The sequence below is a fragment of the Chlorocebus sabaeus genome, chromosome 25 (assembly GCF_047675955.1).
Source record: "Chlorocebus sabaeus isolate Y175 chromosome 25, mChlSab1.0.hap1, whole genome shotgun sequence".
NCBI lineage: Eukaryota > Metazoa > Chordata > Mammalia > Primates > Cercopithecidae > Chlorocebus > Chlorocebus sabaeus.
The window spans coordinates 74419839-74445808 of record NC_132928.1 but is presented as its reverse complement, the minus strand read 5'-3'; the positions used below and the strand labels follow the sequence as shown (position 1 = coordinate 74445808).

General features: G+C 45.0%; 1 protein-coding gene across 2 annotated transcripts in view; it reads right to left on the bottom strand.

The window, feature by feature from the left end:
* Nucleotides 1–25970, bottom strand: part of EDARADD (EDAR associated via death domain) — an 85198-nt gene that overhangs the window by 3469 nt on the left and 55759 nt on the right. For both annotated transcript variants that reach the window (XM_007989879.3, XM_007989880.3), the window contains exon 5: nt 11342–11387. In XM_007989879.3, the coding sequence (XP_007988070.1) occupies nt 11342–11387 (46 nt within the window). The remainder of the gene's footprint in view (nt 1–11341; nt 11388–25970) is intronic.

Genomic DNA, 25970 nt, shown 5'->3' with positions numbered 1-25970 from the left:
GCACCAAAATCTCATAAACCACCACTAAAGAACTTACTCATGTAACCAAATACCGCCTATTCCTCAATAAACTACGGAAATTAAAAAAGAAAAAGTAAAAAGCACCCTGGGAAAAAAAAGATTTCTCCCTGGCCAGTCACAGTGGCTCACACCTGTAATCCCAGCAATTTGGAAGGCTGAGGCAGGAGGATCACTGGAGCCCAATAGTTCGAAATCAGCCAGTGCAACATAGTGGAACCCTGTCTCAAAAAAAAAAACCTAAAAATTAGCCGGGTGTGCTGGCGCATGCCTGTGGTCTCAGCTTCGTGGGAGGCTGAGGTGAGCGGATTGCTTGAGCTTAGGAGGTTGAGGCGGCAGTGAGCCGTGACTGCACCGCTGCCATCCAACCTGGGCAACAAAGTGAGACCCTGTCTCAAAAAAAACAAAAATTCTCTCTGTGCACCTTTTAAGAATACCTGAACTTCCCTATGTACACTTAAGCTTCGCTGGGGTGCTTAGACTTTCTTTTCTGTATCTGTCCAGTTACCAAGTCCCAGCCTTCCACTCCATGCTCCCCATGCTCTCTTCCTGTTTTATTTTCCATGACTGCCTCAGTATAACTTGTGCTCAACCAAACTGGACTACTCAATTCCCTGCATTTTCTTTTTTAAAGTTTAATTAAATTAAAAAAAAAAAAAAAAAACTGGCTGGGTACAGTGGCTTCTGCCCATAGTTCCGGTGCTTTGGGAAACTGAGGCAGGAAGATTGCTTAAGGCCAGGAGTTCAAGATGAGCCTGGGAAACACAGCAAGGCCTCCATCTCCACAAAAAAAATTTAAAAATTGGCTGAGTGTGATGACGTGCACCTGCAGTCCCAGCTGCTTGGGAGGCTGAGGCAGGAGGATTGCTTGAACCCAGAGTTCCAAGTTATAATGAACTATGACTGTGCCATTGCATTCCAGCCTGGGTAACAGAGTGGGACTGTCTCAAAAATCAAAACAAAATCCCTAATCTAATCTCAGAGTAGAAAATTTGGAATATATATACACACACACACACACACATATATATATATACATACACACACAATACACATATATACACATACATAATATGTATATATACGTATATAATATATAATACACACATATAATACATATATACACATAGAATACGTATATGTACACACATACATAATACATATATATACACATATATACATGTATATATTATATATATATGAATTTTGGATAAACTATTAACGGTTAGGGTTTTCCCCAATTCTCCTGACTGAGTGAAGATGTGATGCATACCTTTCACATAAATTTTGGCCGCATCTTTAATCATCTCACCACTAACAGGATAATTAAGTCAAAAGAATGAGCCTTCTAAGGCTACTGGTGCATGTGCCCCAAATTGCTCTCCAGAAAGAAAGGCTGTACCAGTTTACGGTATGAATTTTTTTCTTTTCTTTCTTTTTTTTTTTTTCTTTTTTTGAGACAGTCTCGTCCTGTCATCCAGGCTGGAGTGCAGTGGCACAATCTCAGCTCACAGCAACCTCTGCCTCTTGGGTTCAAGCAATTCTCCTGCCTCAGCCTCCTGAGTAGTTGGGATTTCAGGCACCCGCCATCACACTCGTCTAATTTCTATATTTTTAGTAGAGATGGAGTTTCACCATGTTGGCCAGGCTGGTCTCAAACTCCTGACCTCAGGTGATCTCCCCTCTCGGCCTCCCAAGGTGCCGAGATTACAGGTGTGAGCCACCACGCCCAGTCATTTCACCTTTGTCAGCGCCAAGTATTCGTTTTAAAAATCTCTTTTTAAAGGTTCTTAAAAAGTGGTAGGTTAAAAAATCAGGCCTTATTTTTTTCTATCTCCATGCCTTTTTCAGTGTTTCCTTCATGATCAGAATGTCTTCCCTCTCCTTCTCACCGAACTTCCTCTATGGCACTTCTCTTCCTCTAATGAAATTTACCCATCCTAGAAAACCCACTTGGATTCCCCCTTTCCATGAAGTCTTCCCGGCCGTTGTCTGGAATTCCACCTCACTTGGAACCCCCACATCATTTTGTTTGCATCTCCTGACCCCGCCTTGTAGTGAGAAATACTGTACGGTTTTCTTATTTCCATGCAACACCTTAAAATCCTGAGAACAGATAGGTATCTCTGCTCCTGCCTCAGCCTCCCGAGTAGCTGGGACTACAGGCGCCCGCCACCACGCCCGGGTAATTTTTTATATTTTTAGTAGAGACGGAGTTTCACTGTGTTAGCCAGGATGGTCTCGATCTCCTGACCTCATTATCCGCTCACTGTGGCCTCCCAAAGTACTGGGATTACAGGCGTGAGCCACTGTGCCTGGCTATAATGCAGTGCTTATAATGATAAATAATTCATTTATATCCCTGTAAATCATGTATTATAAATACAATCACAAGCATGGAGAAAATTTTGGAAGGATCTATAACAAAAATGTTAACAATGGTTAATTCTGGGTGATGAGAACACAGGTGACTAATTTTTTTGTTTGTTTGTTTATGGATATTTTCCAATTTTCTATAATTATTGTGTTTATTTGAATACTATATGTATTTTTGAGAAAGGGTCTTGCTCTGTGGCCCAGGTTGGAGTGCAGTGCTGCAATCATGGCTCACTGTAGCCTCCACCTCATGGGCTCAAGCAATCCTCCTGCCTCAGCCTCCCGAGTAGTTGGCATGTACCACCATACCCAACTAATTTTTTGATTTTTTAAAACTTTCTGTAGGCTGGGCGATATGGCTCATGCTTGTAATCCCAGTACTTTAGGAGGCCGAGGGGGGCAGATCACCTGAGGTTGGGAGTTCAAGACCAGTCTGACCAACATGGAGAAACCCCATCTCTACTAAAAATATAAAAATTAACTGGGCATGGTGGCACATGCCTGTCATCCCAACTACTTGGGAGGCTGAGGCAGAAGAATTGCTTAAACCCGGGAGGCAGAGGTTGCGGTGAGTTGAGACCATGCCACTGCACTCCAGCCTGGGCAACATGAGCGAAACTCCATCTCAAAAAAAAAAAAAAAAAAAATGTTGTAGGGACAGGGGTCTCACAATGCTCCCCAGGCTGGTCTTGAACTCCTGGGCTGAAGCAATCCACCTCCCTCAGCCTCCCAAAGTGCTGGGATTACAGGTGTGAGCCACTGTGCCTGGCCTAAAATAGACATTTTTTAATGTCATAAAAAAATAAGGATTTAAACTGCTAAGTCCAGAATTATATGTAATGGTGTCTCAAGTTCCCTTTCTTGTCTTGTCTTTGTAAGAGTTAGAGTTGGCAATGTTACCGTCAAGAAGGAAAATACATCAGAAAGTTTCTGTCGAGCTCCTTTATTTACTTATTTATTTGTTTATTTATTTTTGAGACAGTGTCGCTGTTGTCAGCTTGGGCTGGAGTGCAATGGCACGATCTCAGCTCACTGCAACTTCTGCCTCCCAGGTTCCAACCATTCTCCTGCCTCAGCCTCCCGAGTTGCTGAGATTACAGGCGCCAGCCACCATGCCCGGCTAATTTTTGTATTTTTCAGTAGAGACAGGGTTTCACCACGTTGGCCAGGCTGATCTTGAACTCTTTACCTCAGGTGATCTACCCGCCTCGGCCTCACAAAGTGCTGGGATTACAAGCATGGGCCACCACGCCTGGCCTAGAAAGTTCCTTTAAACTGAGTGTATGAAAAGCTCTTATTTCTTTGAACAATCATATCGACCATTATCAGTTTATTTTAAAAAATGATATGCCAAAAGATCTACTAAAGTTTTTGTTTGTGTGTGTTTTCTGTCTTTTTTTTTGAGATGGAGTCTTGCCCTTGTTGCCCAAGCTGGAGTGCAATGGTGCCATCTCGGCTCACTGCAACCTCCACCTCCTGGGTTCAAGCGATTCTCCCACCTCAGCACTCCGACCTAGTTGAAATTACAGGCGCCTGCCACTACTCCCAGCTAATTTTTTTTGTATTTGTAGTAGAGACGGGGTTTCACCATGTTGGCCAGGCTGATCTCAAACTCCTGACCTCATGATCCGCCCGCCTCAGCCTCCCAAAGTGCTGGGATTACCAGCATGAGCCACCGTGCTCGCCCTGTGTGTGTTTTCAATAACACAAGTGACAAACCATTTCCTTAATTGGAATCTACATGAACTGCTAATATAAATGAATCTATAGCTGCCTTTTAGAATTACAAATTCTAATTAGCTCTCTGGAGGACTTAACACAGAGCAAACAAGGTTTTTTTCCTATCAAATACATTTTGTCCTGCTATACTTTAAATTACTATCATATATATTATACATGAAAGGTTAAACTGGGTAATGCCTTAGAGAGGGGAGAGAAAGACTTCAGACCAAATAAATCCTTATCAGAAATGGAGAAAAACGAGATTTTTTATTTTATTTTATTTTTGAGACGGAGTCTCGCTCTTATTGCCCAGGCTGGAGTGCAATGGGGCGATCTTGGCTCACTGCAACCTCTGCCTCCCAGGTTCAAGGGATTCTCCTGCCTCACCCTCCCGAGTAGCTAGGATGACAGGCCCCTGCTACCACGCCCGTCTAATTTTTGTATTTTTAATAGAGACAGGGTTTCACCATGTTGGCCAGGCTGGTCTCAAATGCCCAACCTCAAGTGATCCACCTGCCTTGGCCTCCCAAAGTGCTGGGATTACAGGTGTGAGCCATCGCACCCAGTCAAAATATGAGATTATTATTTGATGCTTCTCAAATAACAAGCCCAGGATTGCTGTACAGTGGAAATTCAAAAATTATCTGCTAAATGAACAAATGAATGAGAACTGTGTATTGTCCCTGGGGGACAAAGTAGATTTGTTATTGTCGCTTAATGAATCTTAATACCTAAAGAGGGAACTTCTACTAAAGGAGAAAGAATGTAGCTGATATCTGCTAGCAGTAAATAGATACTGATGGAAAATACTGCAGAATTGGCCTTAAAATACAAAAGATGGATTAATTCTAGGTTTGAGGAGGAGAAGAGAGGGTTGTTGAAAAATTAATTATACATAAATATTCACTTAGATTCGCTAATAATTGGGATCCCCATTTGCCATGTTTTGACTCTTGACCTGTATATTTTCCACTGGTGCAAAGCAAGAACGAAGCCACGTCAAGTCATTTATGTTGACTTCCTGTTTTAAAGGTCAAAGCCCCGAAGGTCTACTCTTGGTCAGTCTAGCTTGAGCAGTGGCTCAAACGAAGAAAACATCTGTCAGGTGAAGAAGGGCCAGGTTCCTTGTCATCAGAGTAACTGTCATGATGAAGTGACAATTAACACAGTAATTATCACTATCAAAATTCTTGTGCCTAACGTATGGTAGCCCTGCCCTGAGTCCTTGACAAGCATAATCCCAAATCATCCTGATTCTGGGTCTTTTTGGATGGTGCTCTTCAAATTCCAATGCTCCAACTTCCTCAGGGCTTGATGTCTCAGGACATTGAACCTCTAGGAATGTCAGACTCCTCATCTCCTCATCTATAAAATGGAGATGGCAGTATTGCCTGTATCTCTTGGACTAAATGAGATGAGGGACAAGATGCCATTTTTGCCAAGTCTTATGCCAATGTTCTTTAAAGATGTTCGGTTTTGATTAGTCAGGTGTGGCAGTGCACGCCTATAGTCCCAGCTACTCAGGAGGCTGAAGGGGAAGCTCGCTTAGCCCAGGAGATTGAGGCTGCAGTGAGCCATGATCGTGCTACTGCACTCCAAGATATCAGGTTTTAGATTTATTTATTTATTTAGAGACAGAGTCTCACTCTGTCACCCAGGTTGGAGTACAGTGGCACAATCATGGCTCACTGCAGCCTCCACCTCCCGGGTTCAGCCTCCTGAGTAGCTGGGACCACAGGTGCACACCACCAGGCCCAGCTAATTTTCTTATATTTTTGGTAGAAACAGAGGTCTCGCTATGTTTCCCAGGCTGGTCTTGAACTCCTGGACTCAAGCAATCCACCCACCTCAGCTTCCCAAATTGCTGGGATTACAGGTGTGAGCCACCACATCCGGCTAGTTTTATTTTTTGAAGGAGGCAGGGAAGAAAGAGGCCCCAGGCCATCTCTCCGCGCACCTCCTCTGCTGCTCCTCACTGCCCACACCCATCCTAGATCACTGAGCTCAGTCCAGCCTCGGGGCGTTTGCCCCAGCAAGTTCCTGTCCCTGGCATCCTCCTGTCTTAGATCTCCACGGGCCGGGTCCTTTGCATTGTTCGGGTCTCACTGCCCCTTCCGAGCTAAAGTGGCACCCTCCCTCTACCAGGCTTAATCCCATTAACCTGGCTTATCTTCCTCAAGGCACCTACCACCATATAAAATGACTTACTGATTCTGGGTTTATTGTCTGTCTCTCCCAACTAGAATATAAGCTCTAAGAGGAAAAGGTCTTTGGATGTCTGGTGTCACTGCTGCACACCAGGCACACAGCAGGTGCCCAATAAATATCTGATGAATACATCAAATGAATGAGGAGTGTGACAGTTCAAGAAAAAAATCAAATGAGAAATTAGGCTTCTTAGCAGCCCAAGAAGAGTTCTCTATCTAGAAGTTTTCAAACCAGCTGATGCAAGCATTTTTGGCGTTAACCAGGCAGCTGCAAGACTGCTATGGAGAGGACACCGTGTACCATGGAGATTAACGGCATGAGCTTTGGAGGCAGCTAACCCTGCGCAGATGTGTGACTTGGACAGGTTACTGAGCTTGCTAAGCCCCCGTCTCACTCTCTGAACAGGGATAATGACACCTCTTTCACACGGTGGTTGTGAGGATTAGATGAGGTAATCCTTTAAAGCCCCCATCCTAGCACACAGTAAGAAGCATGCAACAATGAATAGCATAGCTGTGGGGAAGCATTAATAACCGCCTTTTTCAGGAGAATCGCTTGAGCCCAGGAGGTGGAGGTTGCAGTGAGCTGAGATCGCGCCACTGCACTCCAGCCTGGGCGACAGAGCAAGAATCCGTCTCAAACAAAACAAAACAAAACAAAACAAAAAACCAAACCAACAGTCTTTTAAAAAGCAGTGGTTCCCAACTTTGGCCATAGGATGGACCCCCTCAACCCCCCACCCTACCAACCCCCCAGGAAAATTTACAAAACCCTGATGTGTGGTCCCACCCTCGGGGATCCTGATTAATTAGTCTGGGATGCAGGGAGGACACGGGAATTTTTAAAAGTTCCCTTGGGACTTCTAATGTGCAGCCAGGACTGAAAACCTCCGCCGGCCTTGAAGACATCTCCAGATTAAGTACTTAGTCAGGAGAGCCTGCCAAAATTAGATTTTGGAATTACACCCACCTCTCTTTGTGAGACGCCATGTCTGTTGATGATTAAGTGTTCTCGGATACGCAGTGCTTCTCCACACTCACAACCTGATAAGTGGTTTTCCATGGGACATTTCTCCCCCCACCCTCCTCCTCTCCATCGTTTCTCACTCAAATATTTTAAAATTATACTGTAAAGAAGAGTTCAGGAATCAAGCATGCTCATTAATGTCATTTAAAACAACTGTTAAAAAAAATAGTGACTGGTAGTGTCTGTATCTAACTCATAAGTTCGTGGCTGGTGGGTTATAAAATATGGGTCAATTAACAGTTAATTGTGAATTGGAACAAGATTCACAATGCACACACGTCATGATTAGTTAGGCGTAGAAATGGCTCCAGTCAGGATGTTGGCAGCAGATCACAGACTGACTTAATGTGCCTCCCTGCAGGGAAGGTGCCCTTTTATCTTGCACCCTCTGGCTTTTGGAGAGTGACTGCTACGGGAGTGTCTCCCTCCACTGCCGCAAGAGGACTGTTAGCTCCCAGATCATTTGTAAGGATGCCCCCTGCGATAACCAGGTCTTGAGTTCGTTCAAAACCATTAGAGAGTAAATATTTTATATTGGCAACTTCAGAGATAGCTAAGTACTGTGGTTCTGAAATAAAACAACTCTATCCCGGCCGGGCACGGCGGCTCACGCCTGTAGTCCCAGCACTTTGGGAGGCCCAGGCGGGCGGATCACGAGGTCAGGACATCAAGACCATCCTGGCTAACACAGCGAAACCCCATTTCTACTAAAAATACAAAAAATTAGCTGGGTGTGGGGGTGGGTGCCTGTAGTCCCAGCTACTCAGGAGGCTGAGGCAGGAGAATGGCATGAACTGGGAGACTTGCAGTGAGCCGGGATCGTGCCACTGCACTCCAGCCTGGGTGACAGACCGAGACTCTGTCTCAAATAAATAAATAAATAAATAACTCTATCCCAGGTGGTTATACATGATCAGATTTGGAGGCTGCAAAATACCAACAAGTGTTGAAGTAGAGTCACATCCTTCTGCAGTAATGGTTATTAAGGGGGTATAATCATGCTTTTTTTTTTTTTTTTTTTTCTTTTCTGTGTGTGGTTTCCAATGTGGTTGGAAATAAACATAGTTAAATTACCAGTTTCTGGCTTTGATAAATCATTGGAACTTGGGGCACACACACACACACACACACACCACATTATTCATCGTAAGAGTTATATGTTAGCAGCTTTCGGAAAGTGATGAAGAATTATTTTTACCTACTAAGAAACTGACCCAAGGGCTTTTGGTGGGCGTTTGATCTCTTAACCAAAGGGGAAGAACAACGTGATTTCGTTTTCTCTAAAGCATCCCTTTAAGGAGACATTAAGTTGGCAGCAGCACTGGGAAGTCTAACTGACAGGTTGGGTGGATCCAGGCAAGTAAATCATGCTGGGCCTCAATTGTGTCATCGAATAAAACTGGAGTAGAGAAAGCACGTGAGAAAAAGAAGCAAACTCTCACATACAAAAAGACCCAGGTTGGGCTGGGCGTGGTGACTGAGGCTGGTAATCCCAGCACTTTGGGAGGCTGAGGCGGGTGGATCGCCTGAGGTCAGGAGTTTGAGTCCAGCTTGACCAACCATGGTGAAACTCTGTCTTTATTACAAATAGAAAATTATCCGGGTGTGGTAGCACATGCCTGTAATCCCAGCTACTTGGGAGGCTGAGGCAGGAGAATTGCTTGAACCCAGGATGTGGAGGCCATGCCATTGCACTCCAGCCTGGGCAACAAGAGTGAAACTCCGTCTCAAAAAACAAACAAACAAACAACACTCTGGTGGTTCATTCTGACACAAGTAAAAAATGTATGAAGATGACCAGAAACCTGACTAAAATTAATCTACTAATTAATAATGACTATCATTCAGAAGAGTCCTTGAAGGGTTTATAAATATTTCTAAACAAATTTCTGTACTCATTTTTATTTTAGTTAACGTGCCACATTAGTGTGTGGGGTGTTAGTCTTTAAAGAGTTTAAACATAGATTTTTTAAATTAGAAAATAAATATGTGCTTGTCAGGGCAAATCTGAAAATTCAGATGAGCATATGGAAAAAATTAATGCTCCCATTACCCAGGCCAACCACAGTTAACCTTTTAAAAATTTCCTTGGTTATTTACCATGCAGCAAGATATACTTACCGACATGTGATCATTTGTTACATACACATTTGTATACACAGATTAAATGCGGAGGGGGGTTTCCGATACCAGCTCATGTTAGAAATTTTAGAAATATAGGATAGTGGAAAGAAAATAAAAACTCACCGGGCATGGTGGCTCATGCCTGTAATCCCAGCACTTTGGGAGGCCGAGGCGGTTGGATAACCTGAGGTCAGGAGTTTGAGAACAGCGTGGCCAACATGGTGAAACCCCATCTCTACTAAAATTACAAAAATTTGACGGGCGCAGTGGCTCACCATTGCACTCAAGCCTGGGTGACAAGAGTGTGAAACTCCATCTCAAAACAAAACAAAACAAAAAAATCTATGGAATGAAAAAGGAATCACCTAGAACTGCACCTTCCAGAGAGAACTGCTGCTCACATGCTGGTACTGGTGTATTTTCTAATATCATGTTTCTAAGGGGAAAAAAAGTTGAGTATGCACTGCATGTTCTGGTTTCTCAGCTTGGTTACCTGGGCTGACGATAGCTGCCCCTGAGGGCTCTATGGGTCCCCCACCCTGCTTAAGAAAGAAATAAACAAAACTCTGGTGACTCCAGTCAGTCAATGTATGCTTTACAAGATGTAGAAAATGTTGGTGAGGTCTTTTTATTATTATTATTTTACTAGCATTTGTTTTGAGATGGAGTCTTGCTCTGTCACTCAGGCTGGAATGCAGTGGTGTGACCTCAGCTCACTGCAATCTTTGCCTCCCGGGTTCAAGCAAGTCTCCTGCCTGAGCCTCCTGAGTAGCTCAGATTATAGGTGCCTGTCACCATGCCTGGCTAATTTTTGTATTTTTAGTAGAGATGGAGTTTCACCATGTTGGCCATGCTGGTCTCGAACTCCTGGTCTCAAGTGATCTGCCCACCTTGGCCTCCCAAAGTGCCGGGATTACAGGTGTGAGCCACCACACCTGGCCATTTGCTAGCTTATTTTAATGCTTACTCCCTCACTCCCTGTCCCTTCTGATTAATTAATGAGAAATTTAAACATTGCAAAAATGTCTGTCTTATGATTAAAAAAGGGGAGGGGGGAAAATAAACTTTAATGTTTCTTTGCTTAAACACACTGAAAGCAGAAAAGAAGCAGGACTAACGCCTGGCCTAATGTCAGGAGGGCTCCTTTGGCTACCCAAGTAGCCAAGACACACAGAGAGAGATGACCCAGCTGGCTTCTGGTCCCTTCCACCAAGCAACAAACAGCACGTTCTCCACCAGTGCTGTGGCTCTTAGAACTCAGAGGGAAGGAGAATCCGTTCAGTCCCGACTGGCCGGATCCTGAACCTGCCCCATTCAGAACCCTGCCATGCTCCTCACATGCAAAGGAAGGGTAGTGCAGAGAAAATACCCTTTGAAGGCTTTTGTGAAGTCTTGTAAGATAGGGCTTTCCCTGCAGTTTGCTGTGAGTAGAAAGTTGCTCTATTCTGCAGTACAGATTTTAAAGTTAATGATAAACATAGTCTCAAATTACTTTTATTTTATTTTAATTTAATTTTTTGAGATGGAGTTTCACTCTGTTGTCCAGGCTGGAGTGCAATGGCGCGATCTCGGCTCACTGCAACCTCTGCCTCCTGGGTTCAAGTGATTCTCCTGCCTCAGCCTCCCAAGTAGCTGGGATTACAGGCGCCCGCCACCACACCCAGCTAATTTTTGTATTTTTGGTAGAGACGGGGTTTCACCATGTTGGCCAGGCTGGTCTTGAACTCATGACCTCAGGTGATCCACCTACCTCGGCCTCCCAAAGTGCTGGAATTACAGGTGTGAGTCACTGACCCCGGCCTCCAATTATCTTTAATTCAATCATACTAGCTATTGGCCCAGATATTTTTTAGAATAAATCATTTACCTGGAAGGGGATCTCCAGTGCTATCTGGAAAGCCATTTTCTTCTCCCTAAAAACCAAAAAGCAACCTTCATTAAAATCATATCCAAATGTGAATGGAGATATTATCCATCTTCCAACTTACTTAAATTTCCACTAAAACTCTGGGGGCTGGGGTGGGTGGAGGGACTGGATCTTGAGAATGGTATTTTAATGGGAGGTGGACCCAGCATCTGCCTCTAGAATATGAGCACCTTGAGTGCAGGGACTTTTGTGCTGTCCCAGTGCCCACAACAGTGCTTGATACACAGCAGACACTCAAATTTGCTAAATGCCCTAGTGTCCCTATTTTTAAAAATTATCAGCTGGACACCATAGTTTGTGCCTGCAGCCCCAGCTACTTGGGTGGCTGAGATGGGAGGATCGCTTGAGCCCAGGAGTTGGAGGCTGCAGTGAGCTATGACTGAGCCACTGTACTTCAGCCTGAAAGACAGCAAGATCTCAAAGAAAGAAAGAAAAAAAAAAAAGTGTCAATGCAAGCAACAATGTGCTATTTTTATTTTACATTATGGGTTATCTTCCTTATTTCTTATCTGCTTTTTGTCTGTCAGGGCTTGTTGTCTGTCGATCCAGGTTACAATTCTTTCCCTTTTCTATTTATTTCAGTATATATCACAAAGTAGCTAAAATCAACTATGAAAAAGTGGTGTCCAAATCCCTTGAGAGATAATCGTGTTTCTGCCCTTCTGACTGGGGCTCCATTTTTATAATCAGGACCATACTACGGGGATGTGAGGGATTTACTCTGATCTTGGAGGGGTGTGTGTGTGTGTGTGTGTGTGTGTGTGTGTGCTTCCCATGAAGTCAGCAGAGGAGACCGGTCCCAGTATACCTTCGTTTATGTTAACTCCATCTTTCTACAACCAAATCTTTCTTATCAGCTAATGCCACCCCCCACCCCACCCCCATCCACAGTACTGAAGAAGCACAAGAGGCCAGTCAGAAGCCCTGGGCTTTAGAACCTCAGGCACAGTGCCAATGCGGGTCTCAGCTTCCCCGTTTGTGTACTGAGGTAGCTGTGGGATTAGCTCAGTTCTAACGTGCCTCTATTTTCTTGGGTCTGAGAGTTTCACCTGTCAAGATGTGCTAAATCCGTGGTGTCAATGTGTTTTAAGCATTTTTTTTTTTTTTTTTTTTTTGAGATGGAGTCTCTCTCTGTCACCAGGCTGGAGTGCACTGGAGCAATCTCGGCTCACTGCAATCTCTGCCTCCCAGGTTCAAGTCATTCTCCTGCCTCAGCCTCCTGAGTAGCTGGGATTACAGGCATGCGCCACCACACTCAGCTAATTTTTGTATTTTTGTAGAGATGGGGTTTCACCATGTTGGCCAGGATGGTCTCCATCTCCTGACCTCGTGATCTGCCCGCCTCAGCCTCCCAAAGTGCTGGGATTACAGGCGTGAGTCACTGTGCCTGGTGTGTTTTAAACATTTTAAACAATCTTTCTCTCTTAATCTTCTCAGAGGAGACTTTTGCCTCATCCCAAGCTCATCTATCCCCATGTCTCAGCAGTGTACATACCTTCACCTAACCACAAACCTAGATTTTTTTTTTTTCCCACACAGGCACATTCTCATGTGTTACCAGCTAGACTTTTCTCCTAAGTAATCTAAATATTTCTTATCTTTGCTGGAACTAAAAACCAACTTGCTTACCATAATTCATACAATTTCTTTTCATTTAGTTGAAGTCGTACTTTCTTCTCACATTTCCCTTACTCAGGAGTGTGTGCGTGTGTGTGTGTGTGTGTGTGTATCAGAGAGAGAGAGTGTGAGAGAGAAAGAGAGAAACAGATGAAGAGACAGAGACGGAAAGAGAGAATTATAGTGAGTCTCTGAGCAGATAGAAATCTCTCTCTATGCAACCTTTTGTTTTATTTCAAGGCTAACCCCAGAAGCCCCACGACTCCAGGGACACTAGTCATTACTCCGCAGGTCATGTGAAGACCTGCCTTTTCACATCGGCATGACTCCTGCAGGATTGGGCAGGTATGTGGACTCTTTTATCAACACAGTCACGGTTCTGCTCACTGAATTGGAAACCTGGGCTGAGGAAACAGATACAGGAACTTCAGGTACTCTCGAGAGATACAAATGTTAGAACTTGACAGATTTTGTGGTATTTGAGGTTCCTGCTGAAACATGAACTTGACTCTAAGTAGAAACTATGTTACTTGGCATATTTGACTTGATTTCTCATAATCGGGAGAGAATTTTACCAAGGTCAATGTCTGGCCAGAATCATCCCCGTGATGCAGACAGGGAATATGAATTACTTGTGAAAGTTGATAACGATAGAATTTAGATTAATACACATGATCTTTGTTCTTAGCTCTGATTATCAGGTTGCGTTATGTTGTGGGTTTGTTTTCTAAGAGTGAAATAGGGAAACCACTGATTTTTGTGGGTTTTGTAGTCTTAATGAAAGCATACACAATGCCTTTATTCAACACCTATTTATTGAGCAGCTAATATGTAAAAGCCCCCATATTGCAATGCACAGACAAAGATAAAAGGACCTGAACCCTTGACCTCAAGATATGCTGGGAAATGGAGACCACTTAAACAACTAAAATGCAAGGCACGAGATAGTGAATTCCAAGAGAGGGGTACAGATGAAGTCAGAGAGGAAAGGTGTCTTCTGATGAAAAAAATCAGAGGCAGTCTCTTGGAGACAGACATGTTTGAGACGGACCCCACTGAAATCCGGGCAGTGGGGACTTGAGAGGAAGAAGCATCTAATCTTAAGCAAAGACCATGAGAGGGGCAAGAGGGAGATGATTCAGAAATCAGGCTGGAAGTTAAGAAAAACAAACAAAACAAAAAGAGGGGGGTGAGACAGGTGAATAGACTGGGGCCTGTCCAAGGAGCTGGACGTCATTCCAGACAACAGGGAGTCACTGAGGGGCTCTTGTCTGAAGCAGGGCATCCTCACAGGTGTCTAAGACCAGCGCAGGAAATACCTGCCGGGCTACAGTGTAGGACGCACGGGGGAACAGAACATGTGGAGGCGACGGACAGAGAAGGGGGAAGAATGACATGAGCAAGGATTAATGAGACTCCGCATCACTCCTCCAGGAGAGAAGGGGATGAAGCGAGAGCCGCTGTAGAGATGCGATCACTGGGGAAAACAGGAAAGGAGGTGAAATGCAGAGCAAGCTGTGAAGAGGTGACAGAGAAGACAAGGGCAGGTTCACACACAACAAACTTGAGAAACCTACAGGAGCTGAAAGCATGGTCCTAGTCCCTGGGAGAGGCCAGGGCAGGAGATGAAAATAAGGATGTCGAAGTGATTATGAAAGAAATGACTGGAAGTGAAAAGACAGCTGTGAGGTCACAACCTCAAGAAGGACCTGAGAAGCACACGTCAGTGGCAGAGGAAGGAACGAAAGGACAGCAGAGAAAGGAGGTCAGAGAGGGGAAGAAAAGCAGGGGAAGCAGTATCAAAAGTTGCAGCAAACAGCCAGGCACGGTGGCTCATGCTTGTAATTCCAGCACTTTGGGAGGCCGAGGCGGGCCAATCGCCTGAGGTCAGGAGTTTGAGACAAGCGTGGCCAGCATGGTGAAACCGCGGCTCTATTAAAAATACAAAAATTATCTGGATATGGTGGTGAGTGCCTGTGATCCCAGCTACTCGGGAGGGTGAGGCAGGAGAATCACCTGAACCTGGGAGGCCGAGGTTGTAGTGAGCCGAGATCATGCCACTGCATTCCAGCCTGAGTAACAGAGCAAGACTCTGTCTCAAGAAAAAAAAAACAAAAAAACAAAAAATGATTGCAGCACTCCAACCCAGGTGACTGAGTGAGACTCCATCTCCAAAAAAAAAAAAAAAAAACTTGCAGAAAGAGATGGACTCTGAGCACAAAGTGAAGACAAGACTTGGTGAGAAGGAGAAGAGCAGCAATTTGAAAGCCGTTCTAGCAGAGTGGTGGCCGGCTGATACCAGGTAGGCAGTGAGGCCATGGAGATGGCTGAAGAACACGCGTGTGGTTGTGTAGGCCTGAAATGCCACCCACCCCAGCCCTTTCATCTGCTTCATTTCTCTTATCTGTAGAGCCTCAGCTTAGACATCACTTCCGCTAGGACACCTTCTCCAAACCCCCAGTCTGGGTTCTGTGCCCTGGGCGTTCCCCAGGCACCCTGTCCATGCACCCCACAGGATGCCTGTTCCACTGGGCCTGGAGTGTATTCAAGGAGCAAGGGATGGACCTTGATGATGAAAAGACAACATTTCTTTGGAGATGGGACAAAGAGGGAGAAAAATGGGGGCAAATCTGGAGAAACGTGGAGGGAGGTGAGATATCCGTTGGCCCAGCCTCCATGTCAGGGGATAGGAAGCAGAAACGGGGAATGGGGAGTTACCGTTCAATGGGTATAGAATTTCAGTTTGGGAAGACAGAAAAGTTCTGGAGGTGGACAGTGGTGATGGTGGCGCAACACCGTGAATATACTTAACGCCACTGAGCTGTGCACTTAAAAATGGTTAAAATGGGCCAGGTGCAGTGGCTCACGCCTATAATCCCAGCACTTGGGAGGCGAGGCGGGTGGATCACCTGAGGTCGGGAGTTCGAGACCAGCCTGGCTAACGTGGTGAAATCCCATCTCCGCTGAAAATACAAAATAAGCCAGGCGTGGTGGTGGGCACCTGTAATGCCAGCTTCTTGGAAGGCTGAGGCAGGAGAATCGCTTGAACCTGGGAGGTAGAGGCTGCAGTGAACCGAGATCTTGCCACTGCACTCCAGCCTGGGTGACAGAGTTGAAAACGGTTAAAGTCGTAACTTTTAAGTTATGTATATTTTACCACAATAAAAAATGTTATTAAAATGTGTTCTCTCAAACGATGTGGGCAGTAGGGAAGGCGACATGCTCGACATACTCTGTAGAGCCCTGTGCCAGAGTGACACGAAACAAACACTATTCCAAGGATAGAGAAATGCCGTGTGAATAACATTTATGAAACAGGAGAGACGGGAAAAAAATGCGGCATCTCTAAGTTAGATTAATCTATGATTTTAAATATGTGTGTGTAAATTAATGTAATAACTTAAATCATATAGGTATGCATTTGCATAGTCGGTCTACCTTCCTAAAACTTGATGTTAATTTTTCTTAACACTGGCTGGGAAGAACTTCTCACTTATTTAATTGGCGTGGTGTGAGGCCTGGACATGGGTTGTTTTAAATATCTCCTTAAGAAATGTTAAGGTGTTGCAGAGTCGAACACCTATGTTTTATATTCAAGTAAACTAAAGAAAACCCCCATTTTGTAAAACCTTCTCATTGTAAGAACAAGAGAATTATCTTATATTTGGGCAAAATGTATTAACTGCTGCCAAGAATTCTTTGAAGAGAAAGTTGGCTAAGTTCCATGAATTTCACACCTTGGTTATTTTATAAACTGACAGTCAAGCCCCATTTCTGCTCAGGGAGCTGAAAGCTCTGGGTACTAAGGAACAGTTGCCTCTAACTATTTACAACTGAGATTTAATATCAGGCTCCAAGCAACAGAAACCCCAGAGCCCAGGGCACACTTGGGAAAAGCTCCCAGCTCCCAGCTGAAAGTGCAGCCCACGTGGGAATGGACTGATGTGACCAGAGACACTAATAGGTTGATGGAGAAGTCAAATAAAAACAAGGAGAGGCTATTGATTTGGACTGAGCTCCTGCACTGAGACCCCAATAGACCAACCCAAAATGGAGTCACTCACACTAAGGTTCCACATCACCAACCCAAAACCTCAGCTGTGTACTCCTAAGATCTGACCTGATATCAGGAGAGAGAAATAATAGCTGACACTCCAAACCGGCCAGTTTTCCCCAAAAGAACCAAACCAAACCAAACCAAACCAAACCAAACCAAAAAAAAACCCAGGAGATTCACAGCAACCAATCAAAAGGGGGCCAGTCATGAACTGACATGCTAGGGAAGTCCCCTTTGCTTAACCCATAGAAGGAAAGTCACCCGAAGTCCCCTGATGTTAACCAATCCACTCTAGGCACTGTGCTGTTTCCTTGCTCCTGCTCAAGCCACCTTCCAGAAACCAACTGTCCTGCAGTGCCCAGCAGAACCCTTGTCTATTTTGCAGATTATGGTGCCTGGTTCATGAATCATTATTAAAAGCCAATTAGATCTTTAAAACTCAGTAAGTTGAAACCTTGTTCTCTGACAGCCCCCACTGGTCCAATAGGGGCTAGTTTTCTGTGAAACATGCTCTTCAGGACTGTCTAGTTTGGTCACCTCATAAAGCGTTCATCTGTGCTACTTTGCAAACTATGGGGAGGACAACTGAATGGGAAAGCGTGGCCCAGGCTGGTTCACCTGGTATGACCAAAGTCTGATTGGAAACCACCACAAACACCAAGACCGAGTTGTCACTGTTCATCTGGTGTGGCAAACTAAATTATAGACAGAGAACCTGAGAAGAAATGCTCCGCACGCTTATGACTTGAGGCACCAGTTCAGCTCAATTACTTAACTAGCTTCTTTGGAATCACATTACCTGATTTCAAGTTATACTGCAGAGCTATAGTAACCAGCACGGTAGTAGCATAAAAACAAACACTTAGACCAATGGGACAGAATAGAGAACCCAGAAACAAACCCATACACCTACAGGGAACTCACTTTTGACAAAGGTGCCAAGAGCATACACTGGGGAAAAGACAGTCTCTTCAATAAATGGTGCTGGGAAAACTGGATATCCATAGGCTAAGGCGTGAAACCAGACCCCTATCTCTCTCCATATACAAAAATCAAATCAAAATCAATGGAAGACTTAAATCTAAGACCTCGAACTATGAAACCACTACAAGAATAACAATGCTCAAGTTTGATCTCTCTGCTTGCAGAAAATATTTCAGTACATGGCCTTGAAAATATGATTTTAAATGCTTAGGTGTGTGATGGTAACAGGATTCACAGCACACGGATTTAGACTGTTCAAAACTTTCTCAGGCTGGGCACGGTGGCTCATGCCTGTAATCCCAGCACTTTGGGAGGCCGAGGTGGGCGGATCACCTGAGGTCAGGGGTTTAAGACCAGCCTAGCCAACATGGTGAAACCCCATCTTTACTAAAGACACAAAAATTAGCTGGGCATGGTGGCAGGTGCCTGTAATCCCAGCACTTTGGGAGGCTGAGACAGGAGGATCACCTAAGGTCAGGAGACCAGTCTGGCTAAAACCCCATCTCTACTAAAAATACAAAAAATTAGCTGGGTGTGGTGGCAGGAGCCTGTAATCCCAGCTACTCAGGAGGCTGAGGCAGGAGAATTGCTTGAACCCAGGAGGCAGAGGTTGTAGTGAGCCGAGATCGCACCATTGCTCCAGCCTGGGTGACAAGAGTGAAACTCTGTCTAAAAAAAAAAAAAAAAGAGAGCTAAATAAGGAAGAGTGAAAATGTAAAATAAATGCTACAGTGCTTTGCTTGGATGAGAGCAAGCCTGTGGGTTTCTTGACCTGTAGGTCCTTCTTCTCTGCAATGAGTTTTCTATCCAATTACAAGGAAGACCTGCTTCTTCTGGAGTTGAAGTGGGGGGTCAAAGACATAACCGTTCTGGGACTTTGAGGCCGGGCAAGCTCAGGTGTAACTTCATACCTTTGCTATGGTTTCAAAGATGAAAGATAAAGGGGTTTTCCCTTTGCGTAGGATGTAGAGTTGATTATTATTCAGAAATATCACAGAGTATTTTACAGGAGATTATGGTTTGTACATGCGAATACAAGTAGAGCACAGGGCTGTGGATATTACAGAGAGGCAGGGAGTTTTTGCACCTATCTATTTCATTCACAAAACCCAGGCTGTGGGACAGAAGTAATGCTAGAACACAGGCAAAGGCAAGGCTGAGTGCTGAGGAAATGCACCCACAGACTCCCCAGCTCAGTCTATAATTTTCCTTGGGTGCACAATTGTGTGCTAGCTGGCTGCACAGAAAGACCATTTGGCTTCATCTGTCATATATGAAAAGTTTACTGAGTCTAAATACCATCTAAAGTTTTGGATGATTTACTCTATTATTTTTTCTTTGATTTGAAAAAATACCAGCTAGGCGTGGTGGCTCACAGCTGTAATCCCAGCACTTTGGGAGGCTGATGCGGGCAGACTGCCTGAGCTCAGGAGTTCGAGACCAGCCTAACCAACACGGTGAAACCTTGTCTCTACTAAAAATATAAAAATTAGTCGGGCATGGTGGTGGACACCTGTAATCCCAGCTACCCGGGAGGCTGAGGCAGGAGAATCTCTTGAACCTGGGAAGCGGAGGATGCAGTGAGCCGAGACCAGGCCATTGCACTCCAGCCTGGGCAACAAGAGTGAAACTCCATCTCAAAAAAAAAGAAAGAAAAAGAAAAAGAAAAAGAAAAAGTACCAAAAACACCCAAAAAGTAAAAATTACTCAAAATCATGCTGTCTCTTTAGAAATCAAAAAGAGATAGGAAAAACTTTCTCTCTCAATCTATTATCATGTCTCTCAATCCCATCTCACTCACCGCACGTTACTGGTTACAATCTGGGCACTTCCTTCCTGATTCCTTAGTCATGGCCATGTTCACATATATATAGAAATATTTTTTTTAGGCCCCAAATCACATTGATCTACAACTTGCTTTATCTGCTTAACAATACATCAGATATATTTCTTAAGGTCAAGGCTCTCTCTTCTTTTTAATGGTTTAAAAATATCCCATAGCATCAATGCACCATAATTTATTCAACCAGTGCCTGCCAACGGGTATGGGAGTTACCCGCAGCTCTTCTCTATTTTGAATGCCACACTGTGTGCCTTGCACCATGTAATGAGTTCTGTAGGATCAAGTCCTTAAAGTGAGACTGCTAGACAGGAGTGTGAGTGGGTACTGCTAAACAATTTTCCGTAAAGTTGTATCAATTTACACTCTCAACTGTGTGTGAGAGCTGCACTCTGACACCCACACCATCGGAATGTCTAAGTGAAATTCCAACCTGTCCATAAAGTTCAAAGGCATTGCAGTCAGTGGAGCACTGCAAGGTAATGAGAAGAGGAGCCACTGAATCAATTAATTAGAGCTGTTAAAGAACTGTCCAGTTTAGTTATTAATAAACTTCTCTTGCTCTTCTTGGGGAAATAAGTACTAAGTGGTAAAAAGCAAGCATTTTTGCCCTTTGGCCTGAATTTTTTTTTTTTTTTTTTTTTTTTTTTTTGGTGGGGTAGAGTCTCACTCTGTCATCCATGCTGGAAAGCAGTGGCGCAATCTTGGTTCACTGCAGCCTCTGCCTCCCAGGTTTAAGTGATTCTCCTGCCTCAGCCTCCTGAGTAGCTGAGACTACAGGCGTGTGCTACGACGCCCGGCTAATTTTTGTATTTTTAGTAGAGACGCGGTTTCACCATTTTGGCCAGGATGGTCTTGATCTCCTGACCCTGTGGTCTGCCCACCTCAGCCTCCACTGCACCTGGCCTTTTTTTTTTTTTTTAGACAGAGAAAGTGTCTGGCTCTGTTGCCTAGGCTGGAGTTAGGTGGCATGATCTTGGCTCACTATTACCTCCGCCTCCAGAGCTCAAGCCATCCTCCCACCTCAGTCTCTGGAGTAACTGCAACTACAGGCATGCACCACAATGCCCAGATACTTTTTGTATTTTTGTAGAGATGGTATTTCACCATGTTGCCCAGGCTGGCCTCAAACTCCTGGGCTCAAGTGATCTGCCTGCTCCAGCCTCCCAAAGTGCTGGGATTACAGGCGTAAGCCCCTATGCTCAGTAAATTTGAATATGTTTTACCACAAATATTTTATTTTGTCCGGGTCTAAAAGCAGAAATAAGTCAAAGCCCATAGGTATTAACAGACCACATCAAATCAGAGTACTATGGTTGTTCTTTTTTTAAAAAAATAGCATTTTGGGGAGGTTTCACTAAAGAAAAAAAAAAATACTCAAGGCCTTGAAATGATGGCTGAGGTTGGGTAGTAGGAATTGGCAGTGGGAAAAATGAGAACAACAGTTGACATTTCATGATTTTTTTCCAGCAACCAAAAACAAAGAATGCAGGTGGCCCTGGTTTACCCATGCCTAGGGCTTGGCAAGGCAGGTTCCATTAAAAATCACCAGGAGCATTGCCAAAATGTTTGACCAGGGCATCGGGCTGGGTCAGTGAGGCCGGAGGAGGGCTGCAGGGCTGCGGTTCGAGGTCAAGAACTACATCAGCATCTCTCCACCGGCTGTACAGGGATGAGTGGGGAGTGTGACAGCTAAACACAGGTGCAGAGGGAGTGAGGGGAGACAGGGAAGGGGAAGAAAGAAAAGAGGAAGGCTGGGGTCAGAGAGGGAACTTCAGAGTCACAGGTAGAGGGTTTGTTCCCAGCAGTGGCACAATCTGAGGCGTGGCCATTCCCTTGGTGGCACAGGCACACGTGGGAGGAAGGTCATGGCAAGGTCACGGTCTGGGATAAAGAAGTTCAGTCTAAAGAAAGTGAGAAGCCACATGCTGAGGAAGGTAAATACCAATGGGAGGTAGAATCAGATCATTATCTGTTTTGGGCAAAATTGTTTACAGTTATCTAAAGACAGAAAGAGAAGTTCTACAGTTTTTAAAGACCCCAGCCAAGTTCTCCCGGCATTACTCACTTATTCTTAACTTTCTAGTGGTCAGTGAGTTATTCTAATACAGGACCCTCGATCACCTTACTAGAGATGAGTGAGTGGCCAGCTCTACAGACTGCTGGGAAGGTAGGTAAATGAAGAACAGAGGAAACAGGGAGATGGAGGAGTGTGAGGCCAAGAGAGATCTGCGAAGCTTTTGTTCACAGAAGAGAACAAGTGATTTCTCCCTTGAACCCAGGAGATGGAGATTGCAGTGAGCGGAGATCACGCCACTGCACTCCAGCCTGGGTGACAGAGCAAGACTCTAAAAATAAGAACAAGCGGCCAGGAGCAGTGGCTCACGCCTGTAATCCCTGGCCTTTTGGGAGCCCGAGGCGGGCAAATAACAAGATTAGCAGATCGAGACCATCCTGGTTAAAATGGTGAAACCCTGTCTCTACTAAAAATTAAAAAAAAATAGCCAGATGTGGTGGCACATGCCTGTAGTCCCAGCTACTTGGGAGGCTGAGGCAGGAGAATCGCTTGAACCCAGGAGGCGGAGGTTGCAGTGAGCCGAGATCGTGCCACTGCTCTCCAGCCTGGGTGTCAGAGCAAGACTCTGTCTCAAAAAAAAGAACAGGCGATTTCTATTCCAGTGCAACTGACCCCTTGAGATTTCCTCTCCCTTCTTTAAATGTCCAGACAGTTCTGCAACAGGAACCCTTTCACCGCCTGTTTTGGGAACCTGCCGTTAGTTTGGACTGGAATGCAATAGCTGCAAGGCTGAAGTGAGTCCCTCTCATCAGTGTTAAAAACACCAAGTATGTGCTCTAGGCAGTTTTATAGTTTCATCTAATAGCCCTGGTTTCCCCCCCGTTCTATAAACTTCCCATCAGGGATACAGTAAGGAGTTACCAAGCAAACCAGAACGATCAGACTTTCCCTCAGAGGAAGGAACTAAGGACTCTCCAGTCTATTAAACAGATCTTGTCGGAGCTTGAAAGGATTCCTGCATATCATGAGAAGCAGGTAGGGGCCTGCCGGGCTGACTCACACCAGATATCATCTCCAGCAAGTGCTGGTCGGGTCCATTCCCTGTTATTATACTGTAGGTAATGACTTGGGGTCTGCAGAGAGTCTGGTGAGCTGGTTGCCCTGCCAAGCCAATGAGGTTGTTGGATGGGATTCTGCCGACTGCCTCTCCATCCAGTTTTTTTTTTTTTTTTTTTTTTCAAGACAGAGCCTTGCTCTGTCACCCAGGCTGGAGTGCAGTGGCACAATCTCAGCTCACTGCAACCTCTGCCTCACAGGTTTAAGCGATTCTTCTGCCTCGGCCTCCCAAGTAGCTGGGACTGCAGGCACACACCACCACGCCCGGTGAATTTTTGCATTTTTAGTAGAGATGGGGTTTCACCATACTGGCCAAGTTGCTCTCGAACTCCTCACCTCGTGATCCGCCCGCCTTGGCCTCCCAAAATGCTGTGATTACAGGCGTGAGCCACCGCGCCCGGCCTCTCCATCCAATTTAAGGAAAGGAGCAACACTCCCATCTCCCAGTAGCTTCTATCCGCACCATTCTGCCAGATGGGTACCATTTAGAACTGTGGAAAAGTCTAAATCTCCCCAGAGTTAGGCAAGGCAAGAGGCCCAGCAGCAGGTGGTAACAACTGCTACCAACTCAGACACGCTGGGCACCTGGCAGGGGTGCTGGGCCAGGTCCCGGGGCCAACTCTGCTGCTCATCCACTGTCCCAGGCTCCCTCATCTGTAAAGCAAGGAGGCTGAACTACGTGACTTCTAAGGTTTCCTTCAGCTTTAAGATGCCAAGTTGTCAAACTGGGTAGCTGGGCCCCAGGCTCACTTTCTAAATTGTCAAGATTAGCAATGCCGAGTCATCCCCCTGCTCTAGTTCTGGATGGCACCAAGCCTAGGAAGTAAAGCACAATAGATGGGGCCCTGGTCTCTGAATGACAGAGTGTGCGTGGGGACTAGGAGGAAGGAGGAATCCAGCCCTCTAAAAGGAAGGTGTAGGTGGTGTGTGAGGGGTCAAAGACAAAGGGGTGTGTCCCACTTAAGATACAAACTCTGGTCCAGGAGCGGTGGCTCACGCCTGTAATCCCAGTACTTTGGGAGGCCAAGGCAGGCAGATCACAAGGTCAGGAGATCAAGACCATCTTGGCTAACAGGGTGAAACCCTGTCTCTACTAAAAAAATACAAAAAGTTAGCCAGGTGTGGTGGCACACGCCTGTAGTCCCAGCTACTCAGGAGGCTGAGGCAGGAGAATTGCTTGAACCTGGGAGGTGGAGGTTGCAGTGAGCCAAGATCATGCCACTGCACTCCAGCCTGGGCAACAGAGCGAGACTCTGTCTCAAAAAAAAAAAAAAAAAAAAAAGATACAAACTCTGCATCCTCGGAAACAGATTTCTGTTTCTTTGATGAGGAAACAAGATGTAAAACCAGTCACTATTTATTGGGTGGCTACATTAGCACCAATCATTAACTAAGATAGTTCCCCATTCATTCTGTATGACATAATGCAGAACTTAAATTGTTGAGAGACTTGGTGGATATCAAAGAAATCAATTACAGTCATGTGTCACTTAACAATGGGGATATGTTCTGAGAAATGTGCCCTTAGGTGATGTCATTGTGTGGACATCATAGAGTGCACTTACACAAACCTAGATGGTGTAGCCCACTACACACCTAGGCTGGGTGGTAAAGCCTGTTGTTCCTAGGCTGCAAGCCTGTGCAGCATGTTACTGACTTGAATACTGTAGGCAACTGTAACACAATGGTAAGTACATATCTAAACACAGAAAAGGCACAGTAAAAACATGGTATTAGAATCTCAGCTAGGCGCAGTGACTCACACCTGTAATCCCAACACGTTGGGAGGCTGAGGCGGGTGGGATCATAAGGTCAGGAGTTAGAGACCAACCTGGCCAATATGTCGAAACTCTGTCCCTACTAGAAATACAAGAATTAGTCTTGGCATGGTGGTGTGTGCCTGTAATCCCAGCTACTTGGGAGGCTGAGGCAGGAGAATCGCTTGAACCCGGGAGGAGGAGGCTGAAGTGGGCTGAGACAACGTCACTGCATTCCAGCCTGGCTGACAGCAAGACTCCATCTCAAAAAAAAAAAAAAAAAAAAAAAAAAAGAATCTCAAGAAACCACTGTTGAACACATGGTCTGTTGTTGACAGTCAAGTTATTATGCAGCACAAGACTACAGTTACTGCTAGGCTCTCAACAGATAAAAAAGCATCATTTTCAACAGATAAAACCGCATCATTTCTTTTATTTGGTGGCATTTATCACTAGGAAGGGACTTGGAGTGCCTCTGGTTTGCTTAGTGGAAGAATGAACTGGCAATCGGCCTTAGGTCTAGTCTGCAAATATAGACATCAGGATAGTTGTAGGAAAGATACAGCTTTACGTGGGGGTAAGGGGCAGGTACTCACATTGTGACATTCACCAAAGCAGCATTTAGAACAGTGAAATAGTTGAAACAATCTCCAAGTCCCATAATAGACATAAAGAAACTCTTACATAGCTGTACAGCAGAGACTGTAACAGGACATCCTATAGGAGGATGTGAGATGGGATGTCTTTAGTGTCATAGGAGTTTTGATTGGGCCCAAGTGAGGACAGTGGTATGTACATGTTCCACAGAGAGGTGCCAGATAAACCCCAAAAGACCAGCTAAGGGTGGGCCAAATGTGGTGGTATGATCCTTGCCCCAAGCCCCACCTTCAGCTTATAGAAGTGTATTAGTCCATTTTCACACTGCTATAAAGAACTGCCTGAGATTGGGTAATTTATAAAGAAAAGAGGTTTAATTGACTCACAGTTCCACATGGTTGGGGAGGCCTCAAGAATCTTACAGTCACGATAGAAGGTGAAGGGGAAGCAGGGCACGTCTTACATGGCAGCAAGAAAGAGAGAGGCGGGGGGACCGGCCACACACTTTTAAACCATCAGATTTCGTGAGAACTCACTCACTATTGTGAGAACAGCATGGGGATAACCACCCCCATGATCCAATC